Consider the following 11,426-nt stretch of genomic DNA (forward strand, 5'->3'; position numbering starts at 1 on the left):
GAATGACTTTATAAGAAATTAATTTAATTTCTTCTTATCCTCCACTTAGACTTTGGAGAACGTGAAGGCCAAAAGATGGGATCATTACAAATCCACCCTCCTTGAAATTGCTTGTCCTCAAGCAATTAAGTAACATAATGGACTCCAACTTCCACTTGGATCCCAATATGTGATATCCATATGGAAGTTAAACAAACTAAAAATGAACATCATTAGGACTAACCACATGTCCTGCAAGTTAGCTCCCAAAACTTGTGCTGATGAAGTATAAGTTTGGATGTCACCAGAAGGCGGCTCCATAGAAGATCTATGAAATCTCTTCTTCCCAACTGCTGCAACACAAAACCGAATCTTTGTAGATGGTGAAAACAAAGCCCAACTCCACTCAGGAGAGTGATCAATATCGATCGCAAACATCAAATTATCATAAGACAATGTGGCATCCATGTTGAACATAGTACTATTGCAGAAGTGAACATCAACACTTTGTTGATCAATAGTATAATATGACTCTGTCACTATATTACTCACCTCATTAGCAATAATAGGTGTACAATGATCATCAAAGCACATATCTACAACTGCATGCATACTACTAAACTCCTTGTTGGATGGTTCAACGGACACAGAAATGGCCGCTGATATGACATTATCCTCGTATTCTTCTAATCCCATCATTGTTGCATCGCCATCCGCTGACAAAGCTTCATATATGGACTCCTGACTATCACCAATAGCATAGCCCGGTGGTGTCTCGATCCCATTTGAAGAATCAACTACCTTCTGCTTTGGAGCAACATACAAATCGTCAATGTTGATGCCCATCTTTTTTGCCATAAGTTGCAACATCATATCATTCGCCTATTTTGCTCTTGTTGCATACGACACCCCTTCTCTAATGTACTCAGTAATCTAAATATTACATTTTCTTGATCTGGATTGATATACATTTTGTCAAACACTTTTCCCTCTATCCGGCTATCTATAAGATCTCCACAGGATGACAGGACTAACAGCTCTGATACCACTGTAATGGGCACCCACCAGTTATAACTTTATGAAAGACTTTGCAAGGAAGCTCTGATACCACTGTAATGGACACCCAGGAATGCCCAAAAGCTGAATCAACTGCTGAAATTATATTAATTCTAAAAATGTTGCAATCAAGTACAAAGAGATGTATTCCAAAGGCCAAACCGTATGGGAATGACGTCTAGAATGTTACAACAGAGAATGAACGTCCTCTATTGCCAAAAAAGAGTGTGATTCACACATCCAAGCTCTTATCAAATGCAAGTCATAATCATCTGATACAATAATCCCATGCTAAACAATGAGACTCTCACCCCTATTTATCCTATTCCTTCACCCTTGTAGAAAGAACTAAAACATTAATTAATTGCAAGTGCTAGAAGCTTCCCCCTTCCAATAATTAATGCACTCTCTAGAAACTCCTCTCTTGCAATAATTAATTGTGCTTCTAGAGGCTTCCACCTTTTCAATAATTAATACACACTCTAGACGCATCTCCTTTGTAATACAATAATTAATTAAATTAATTAAATATAAAGTCACCTTTTAATTTTAATTGAATGACTTTATAAGAAATTAATTTAATTTCTTCTTATCCTCCACTTAGACTTTGGAGAACGTGAAGGCCAAAAGATGGGATCATTACAAATCCACCCTCCTTGAAATTGCTTGTCCTCAAGCAATTAAGTAACATAATGGACTCCAACCTCCACCTGGATCCCAATATGTGATATCCATATGGAAGTTAAACGAACTAAAAATGAACATCATTAGGACCAACCACATGTCCTGCAAGTTAGCTCCCAAAACTTGTGCTGATGAAGTATAAGTTTGGATGTCACCAGAAGGCGGCTCCATAGAAGATCTATGAAATCTCTTCTTCCCAACTGCTGCAACACAAAACCGAATCTTTGTAGATGGTGAAAACAAAACCCAACTCCACTCAGGAGAGTGATCAATATCGATCGCAAACATCAAATTATCATAAGACAATGTGGCATCCATGTTGAACATAGTACTATTGCAGAAGTGAACATCAACACTTTGTTGATCAACAGTATAATATGACTCTGTCACTATATTACTCACCTCATTAGCAATAATAAGTATACAATGATCATCAAAGCACATATCTACAACTGCATGCATACTACTAAACTCCTTGTTGGATGGTTCAACGGACACAGAAGTGGCTGTTGATATGACAGTATCCTCGCATTCTTCTAATCCCATCATTGTTGCATCGCCATCCCCTGACAAAGCTTCATATGTGGACTCCTGACTATCACCAATAGCATAGCCCGGTGGTGTCTCGATCCCATCTAAAGAATCAACTACCTTCTGGTTTGGAGCAACATACAAATCGTCAATGTTGATGCCCATCTTTTTTGCCATAAGTTGCAACATCATATCCATTCGCCTATTTTGCTCCTATTGCGTACGACACCCCTTCTCTAATGTACCCAGTAATCTAAATATTACATTTTCTTGATTTGGACTGATATACATTTTGTCAAACACTTTTCCCTCTATCCGGCTATCTATAAGATCTCCACAGGATGGCAGGACTAACAGCTCTGATACCATTGTAATGGGCACCCACCGGTTATAACTTTATGAAAGACTTTGCAAGGAAGCTCTGATACCACTGTAATGGGCACCCACCGGTTATAACTTTATGAAAGACTTTGCAAGGAAGCTCTGATACCACTGTAATGGACACCCAAGAATGCCCAAAAGCTGAATCAACTGCATTGAAAAAGATGTCGCTGCAGGTGAACCATATGTACTCATGCTAACTGTATCAACAATAGGTGTTGCCGCATCGAAATATATGGACATAGGAACAACATTAACTGCTGCAACAGAAAATTGAACTGAATTTGTAGTTGATGAAAACTCATAATCATTAACATGTGTGGCTTCATTAGAAAATACATCAACCACTGCATTTATATCATTAAACTCCTCATTGGATGCTTCAACTGACATAGAAGTGGCTGCTGATATGATAGTATTCTCACATTCTCCTAATTCCACTATTGCTACGTCATCATCCCCTGACAAGGCTTCATATGTGGTCTCCTGACTTTGCACGCATGTCTCTACTAACTCTGTCGAAATGCCCACATCACCAACATCATAGCTGGCTGGCTCTATACGTGTCTCGATCCCACCTGAGAAATTGACTATCTTCTGCTCTGGAGCAACGTACAAATCATCAATGTTGATACCCATATGTCTAGCCATAAGCTGCAACATCATATCCATTCGCCTATTCTGCTCCTGTTGCATACATTGCCTCTTCTCTAATGTACCCAATAGCTGTCTGAACATCACATCTTGATCTGGACTAATATACATCTTTATCCGGCTATCAATATGATCTGCACAGGATGGCAGGACTTATAGCTCTGATACCACTGTAATGGACACCCAGGAATGCCCAAAAGCTGAACCAAGGCTAAAATTATATTAATTCTAAAAATGTTGCAATCAAGTACAAAGAGATGTATTCCAAAGGCCAAACCGTATGGGAATGACGTCTAGAATGTTACAACAGAGAATGAACGTCCTCTATTGCCAAAAAAAAGTGTGATTCACACATCCAAGCTCTTATCAAATGCAAGTCATAATCATCCAGTACAATAATCTCATGCTAAACAATGAGACTCTCACCCCTATTTATCCTATTCCTTCACCCTTGTAGAAAGAACTAAAACATTAATTAATTGCAAGTGCTAGAAGCTTCCCCCTTCCAATAATTAATGCACTCTCTAGAAACTCCTCTCTTGCAATAATTAATTGTGCTTCTAGAGGCTTCCACCTTTCCAATAATTAATACACACTCTAGACGCATCTCCTTTGTAATACAATAATTAATTTAATTAATTAAATATAAAGCCACCTTTTAATTTTAATTGAATGACTTTATAAGAAATTAATTTAATTTTTTCTTATCCTCCACTTAGACTTTGGAGAACGTGAAGGCCAAAAGATGGGATCATTACATTAAATTAAAATCAAAATTTTAAACTTTGTAATTTAAAGTGAAGCATAATAGTGATCCTCAATATTGATGTGGATAATCACTAAACATAACAAGTAACAACCTTAAGATGGTGATCGTGGATAGAAAGTGAATATGTAAAAAAATGCAAATATATATAGTATGAGTAGGAAGAGAATTGTACCAAAAATTAGCACAAGAGTATATATCACTTATCATATGTCGTTATTGTTATGTGATTGTGTTAAGAGAGTCTTCATCAAGATCGACACAAAAACCAAATTGAAAATGGCCTTGGTAGAAAACTGATCAGAAATAAATTAGGATATTCAACCAAAGAGATCTCTTTATTTTTCGCCAATTATAATGAATGTATTGTCCATTCAACTTCTTATGAAGATCATAAGATGTAGTGACCTTTTGGTTTCCTTGAGAATGTATAAAGAGGATCGATTCAAAGTTATGAAGGAGAATGATATGGACATACATACATTTCGTTTGCTGAGATTGCCAATTTGTATCAGATCTTATATACGGAGTTCATGGGCAGACATCTCAACCACAGGATTGCCCAAATCCTATAGAGTTCATGGGCATACATCCCATTCACGGGATAGCCAAACTTTTATGAGGTCAGACACACAACTCCTCCACGGATTTGTCTAAATTTGATTGATTTGAAGGCATACATCTCACTTACCAGATTGTCCACAATTGTATGAAATTTTATTTAATATTACGAATGAATAAAAGTCTTCATATGATTTATTATACACTTAGAATACCAATATCTATTATTTCGATATTGTCGAAATTCAGATTAAAAAAACAGATTAAAAAATTAACTTATGATTTTATTTTAACAAGTTATACCAGGTATGAAAGAAAAAGTGGGGTCCAAATATAACTAAAAATGATGTGTCCTGAACGATTATAGAAGAATTCATTTCTACTTCAATGTCCTAAAAATCAAGTATTTAAAATTAGAAAATTAATGATCCACAACTAAAGTCTCCGTAAACAAGCATACAAAACCAAAAGATTTTAAAAAAAAAAATTGGTCACCTCACATGGATCTTTTTCTGAATAGACGGCAGAACATGAAAAGTTGAGCAAGTGAGCCCACTGAAATGAAAAGAAAATAAAAGAAATGATGTAGTAGGAAAAGGACTTCAAATGAGTTGAATTCTACGCTTTGTTGTATTTAGTGGGGGACAAGTTGCTAACCATGTCTTCCTTGCGGCCACATTGATATGGACGTAGCTGCTTTATTAAGGTCAACAGTTGTCATTATATATGATTGTATTCCAACTAGATTGTTTGTTTTAGTTGGGCTATCACACTTTACCTCAAGATGTATGATACGCCAATAAAAATGTACAATAGAAACAACATTGACATGGAAGCCAAGTTAGGATTATGGATTTAGTGTTGTTTGTTGGGAAATATTTTAGAGAGAGGAGGAAGAATAAAGAACAAACATTTTCATTTATTCATATGATATTAAAAAAATTGTTGTCACCAAATTTTAAAATTAAGATATTATCATTAAGGAGTATGCAAATGAATTTTGTACAATAAGGAAAGATAAATAATTATTGAAAATGAGTAAGTTGCATTATATTGTATAAATAATTTTTTACAATAAGGAATTCCTTGTGGTGTTGCATTAACGATAAAATGATCCTTATGACATTTTGTAGTAATACAATGTTCTACATAGATGTTACACTGAGATCCTTTGTAACCATTGTTATCTTGTCATTTACTTAATGAAAGTAGCATTTTGTTATGTATATATTCTAATTGTATTCTTATATGCTTAACATATGACAATCATATACTTTCTTATATTTGCATGTGTTACGAGTTTCTACCCTCCTTAAATTCCTTTATAGATAGTGTGTATATCTATTTCCATATTTTAAGAAATGTTTTTCAAAAATATTTTGTTTAGTTCAAACTTTTGCAATCTCGTTTCTCTTTCTTTTTTTGAACTCTAAATTCAAGTAGCAAATGCTTCTCACTTCACAATATTTTTGTTGGTTTTTGAAAGTTCTAATCTATCACTCCGTGTGAAAAAAGTTCAAGAAATGTATGTTATCAAACAAGTGCCACCTAGTGGCATGTACTTGTCATTGTAGCTATAGTTAATTGTAGTTATAGTTAATGAAATGTAGTTATGGTCAATAAAATAAATATTTATTGATATAATTATAAAGTAAGATTAATTGAACCAATGTATCTTGTAGATTTGCTCATTTTTACATTAAATTAAAGTCAAAACTCTAAAAGACTAAAACTTGTGTATAAAAACATAAAGATTTTCTATAAATAAATTGTATTGAATCTACATAATTTGTCTCTCTACATTTTGATTGGGATATATGCAAATGATTTTTACATTTTTTTTAAAACATTATTTTTATAGTGATATATAATTTTTTTTCTTCTTCTGATCTTTAAGCAAATATTCTTATGCCGGTAGACTCAAATGTATTAATTCATTCAAAATTTTGATTGAGTCTAACCACCTTTAGCATGAATTTCGTTGAATAAATTGGAATATGGAGAACCTCTAAGAAAAGCGTAGAAATTAATATAGTTTTGGGATAAAATGAATACAATAGTACCAAGTACAATAATAAATTTTTGAAATATATTTAATTTATTTGTTTGACATGCATTTAATACATATTTATCTAGTTAATTCCACAACAATTTTACACCAACAAAATTCTTGTATTTTTTAATAAATTACTAATATAGTTTTTGGATAAAATGAATACAATAGTACCAAGTACAATAAGAAATTTTTTAAATATATTTAATTTATTTGTTTGACATCCATTTAATACATATTTATCTAGCTAATTCCACAACAATTTTACACCAACAAAATTCTTTTATTTTTTAATAAATTACTAATATAGTTTTTGGATAAAATGAATACAATAGTACCAAGTACAATAAGAAATTTTTGAAATATATTTAATTATTTGTTTGACATGCATTTAATACATATTTATCTAGTTAATTCCACAACAATTTTACACCAACAAAATTCTTGTATTTTTTAATAAATTAAAAAATTATTAGTCCCTACCTTATAAAGGTAGGGCACTAATGTTTTGAGTGAATCTGTTCAATTTAATTTTTTTTGCCTAATCCAATGTCATAGGCTAAAGTTAGATATGTTGTATTTAAAAATAATTATTGAATATTAATTTTTAATTTTTGATTGGTTGAATCCGAATTGCTTTTTTTGAAAATTAAAAATAAAAGAATTAAAAATAAAAGCTTGCAAATGGGGTTGCAAGCTTTGGGTTTAACCATGGAGGAAACTTTGTAGTTAAGCGCGCTCAAGCTGGAGTAGTACTAGGATGGGTGACCTCCTAGGAAGTCCTAGTGCTTCACCCCTATGAGCATCACCTAGATCCAATGAGTGCCAAGTGTTCCATTTATTCTCATGAGAGATGGATTCATGTTGAATCACTACTCATGAAACATGGATCAATGAGTTTGACTCAAAAATAGCAATATCACAATTTGACTAGTTGTGGAAATTATCTCCTACTTATTAAAAGAATTATGTGAAATGACAGTTGGATGAGATAAAGCGGCAAGCATTCATTTCGAGAAGATAGAGATGCATTTAATTTGCGTCAGATGAGGTAGACGAAGCAGAGCCAGAGTTTTTGGAAAAGTTGAAAATCTGAATCATTGTGATATGAATATCAGGATTTAACTGTGTGATTTTGAGTCAAACTCGATGACCCATGTTTCATGAGTAGTGATTCAACATAAGGTTGCTTGCAAATAAGATTGCAAGCTTTTTTAATATAGAGGAAGCAAAAGGAGTCATCTGCTCAGCTTTTCCCTACAACATTTTTCATTTATTAGTATTTAATTGTTATCTTCGGGAACCTAAAATGTTTTCTTTTGGTCTCCTCTTGTATATTTGTTCATTTATAAGTGTTAAAACTCTGTGCTATTGTGTGTTTGTAGGCAGATTTTCCCAGATGATCGAGGAAGCAAAAGGAGTTATACCAGGGCTTGAGATTTGCGTAGGAATCTCTCCGTTATATTATATAAAACCCTAAGCTCCAAAAGCCCAGTGCCCTAGCCATGCCAGGCATTGTACGCATCCAACAGTTTGACCTGTCACAACAAAAATCATCTCCACCGCCATATTTTGTTAATTATGCGTCTTTTCTTGTGGAGAGCACAAATATGGTGGAGGTAACCATCTAGATTAGTTAAGACGAAGTAAGAGTTGGAAGACAAAATATTTCCAGAACGTCAACTACAAACATTCAATAAGTACGTGTTTTAAATTGTATAAAAAAATGAGATATTTTTGTGGAGACGGTAGTGGTATTGATCCACTGCTTTAATTTTTATTTTTTTCCAATTTGTGAATAGGCTAACTTTTTCAATTCATTGTTTCTTTTCAAATAATATTAATATCACATTATATTTTCTATGAGTAAATTCAAAATTTTAATTTTTGGAAGTAAAATTGATAGTTGAATCTACTTTTGCCATTGTTTTATATTTATAATTTTAAATTTTAAATTTATTCAAAATTTTAAATAGATAATTTTTTTAAAAAAATTGTGTATAAAATTTTTAAAAGATGGATTAAAATAGAATATTAACATTTAATTAATGAAAAATACTATAATTCTTAAAATTTTAAACTCATATATTTTTAATATATATAAACAAATTATTAAAAATATGATAAAGCAAAACGTTTCACAAATTGCATTGACAGGACTCAAGCTCTTTACAAAAAGCTCTTGTTGTAAAATATTTTTAAAATTAATTATTAAATCATAAAAATAGTGAATTCCCCTAGGTAGATAGAAGCTTTTGATTGTTTTTTATTTTTATTTTTTTTAAGTCAAACTCATTAATCCATGAATATCCATGTAAAAAAGAAAAACAAAGAAAACAACCACATACAAGAGAAGAAAGGTTAACGAAAAAATTAATTGAACATAGTCATCCAACTTAAATTTGAAGAACGGCAGTCCTCTATACAACAATTTATTTACATGTTTTACCGAATAAATTTATGACAAAAGAAATTTTTTAAAAAATAATAATAATAATTTATGAACAACTCTCAAAATATTTTTCACAGTGACTGATCAGAGAGTGATTCATTTTTGAGGGGTTCACCAACACTGATCAGTTTCCCAATTCCGCACCACGTGACCCTGGACTCTCTATAAGCCCCCTGGTTCCATGTTGGAACCCTCTGTTGCATTTCTAGCTGACGGTCATATTGGGCCCGATCCTTTGCTTTGGAAAGAATGGCATACGCACTGTGAATCTGCAGAAACATTTCGGTACTAAAGATCTTGCCTTTTGAAGAAACCGCTGTGTCTGGGTGAAATTGCCGCGCCATTTTCCTGTAAGCCCTCTTTATCTCCTGCATTGAAGCCCCTGGGCCTAGCTCCAGCACCTCGTACAGAGTCCCCGCATTTCTCATGTGATCGCCGGCTTCAATTGCAGGAGCATATTGATACTCGGCTGCAGAAACCCTTGATGCCCTAATTACAGTGATAGAGGGCTTAAATCTCACATTTGCAGCGCATTTGTGCCCGTTAGCGGCTAAATCCATAGAACCAGTGCTTGCTATGGCTAAAGCATTTGGGGTAAAAGCTGAAATTCTGATGCAACTCATTCTGAACCGTATTTTAAAGCTTTCGTCTTTTCTTTGAAGAAACAATAATGCAGATACCAGAAATGATTGGGATTTCGTGGATCTGTATTGAAGAAGAATGGACATTTATAGAAAGAGGAATTCTGAGGGCATGAAGAGAGAAAATGGTGGGCGTGGAAAACAGGAGGAAACAGGAGGAAACGCCAATAGGCAAATATTTTAGCTTTGGGAAAGGGCACATCGCTTTCAACGTGAGAAATCTGTGGCCAAGGTACATATAATAAATTTGAGGTGGCCAATTAAATAATAAATGTAAATATTGAGATATTTATAGTTTTTGGAGTCAAATTTATTGACTGGTGAATAGTAGTTCAAAAAACTTATTTTTAACAAGAGACGCAAAGCGTCAAAGTTCCTCCTAAAATGTGTTGGTTGAAGGTAGATAAAAGTGAAAGTGGAAGTAGTGGAGGGAAGAAGGATGAGGGAAATAAATAGAAAGAAAAACAGATAAAGATGTAACAAGAGAGGTGAAGATGAATAGAGAGAGGAGGTGAGAATAAAGAGTTTAGGATATAAATATAGGGAGAGATGGAAGAAGAAATATGAAAGAGGTTGAAATGAAGATATGAAGTGATAGGTCCAAAAAAAATAGATAGAGAACATAAAGCACCTAGAATGTTCCTTAAAGGATAACAATTATGTTAGTAGATATTTAAAAAATTAGTGATACATGCATTTTGCATATGGTAGTTAAATAGATTAGTAGTTGCTAAATTCTAGGTAGATTTTCTCAAAGGTTAACTTAACACTAAGATAATTGGTTGGGAAAAAGAAACTTTCTTGAGAAGTTGTGTCATGCCCCGCTCGGAGATCTTTGGAACAAGGATTCAATACAAGTCAAGATTTTTTTTTTTTTTTACAAGTATGAATGCACATGACAACATCATACAGGGATCACAAAGATCGCAATGGAAGACTTCACCACAATCCCGGCAACCAACAGAGCTCCAAACGCCACTACCAAACTGACACACGCAGACAAAAGCCAACAACAACCATGCACAAGATGAGGGCTCAAAGAAACGATCACACATCAACAAAACGCCAAGCTAGGGTAGAATGCAAAATCCTGAAATTTGGCTAAGTTTGAAATCTTGAAGCCCTGAAAATTGGCTAAGTCTGGATTTTTAAAGCCCTGAAATTTCCTAGAATCTTTATCTTATCTCCGAGAGGTCTGAAACCTATCTCAAAAGATTTGTCGCATATATTAAAATATATCTTAAGTATAAGGACTTAAATGATATATTTTAAACCCCAAGAGACAGACTATAGAAACACACACAACAGAAGTCAAAAAGCAACACCATAGGGTTGAAGAACACTGAAGAGGGTATCCAAATCAACTCTCAAAAAGATCAAACCAGATTGAAAAGTGCCCGTTGCCCGCTCGCACAAGTTTTTACAAAAACCAGGCGATACTTTAATACAGCATAGAAAAGTATCACGCGACATTTCTAAACAAGGGCGACACTTTCAGGGACTGGGCGATACTTCTCCCAAAGGCGTGCGACACTTTAAGGGTGTTGTACGACATTTCTCACAAGGAGGTGCGATACTTTTCAGTATCGCGCGATATTTCTCCAATGGGCGTGCGATAGAATCAGGGGATGCATGACAAAGTTTCAATGGGCGTGCAATACATTTTTG

The 11,426-nt window shown here is 33.8% G+C and overlaps 1 protein-coding gene across 1 annotated transcript; it reads right to left on the reverse strand.

The window, feature by feature from the left end:
* Positions 1–9,040: 9,040 nt before the first annotated feature.
* Positions 9,041–9,966, reverse strand: LOC149580105 (uncharacterized). The gene has a single exon (XM_089812920.1). It carries the CDS (start codon positions 9,843–9,845, stop codon positions 9,189–9,191), a length of 657 nt encoding a protein of 218 aa, XP_089669046.1. The 5' UTR covers positions 9,846–9,966; the 3' UTR covers positions 9,041–9,188.
* Positions 9,967–11,426: the final 1,460 nt, after the last annotated feature.

This window comes from Cupressus sempervirens, chromosome 1 (genome assembly GCF_028749045.1).
Source record: "Cupressus sempervirens isolate cs-2001-9-10 chromosome 1, ASM2874904v1, whole genome shotgun sequence".
In the NCBI taxonomy this organism is placed as follows: Eukaryota; Viridiplantae; Streptophyta; class Pinopsida; order Cupressales; family Cupressaceae; genus Cupressus; species Cupressus sempervirens.

Excerpts from the sequence above, each read along its gene's own strand:
- LOC149580105 (XM_089812920.1), bottom strand. The coding sequence starts at position 9,845 with ATGTCCATTCTTCTTCAATACAGATCCACGAAATCCCAATCATTTCTG.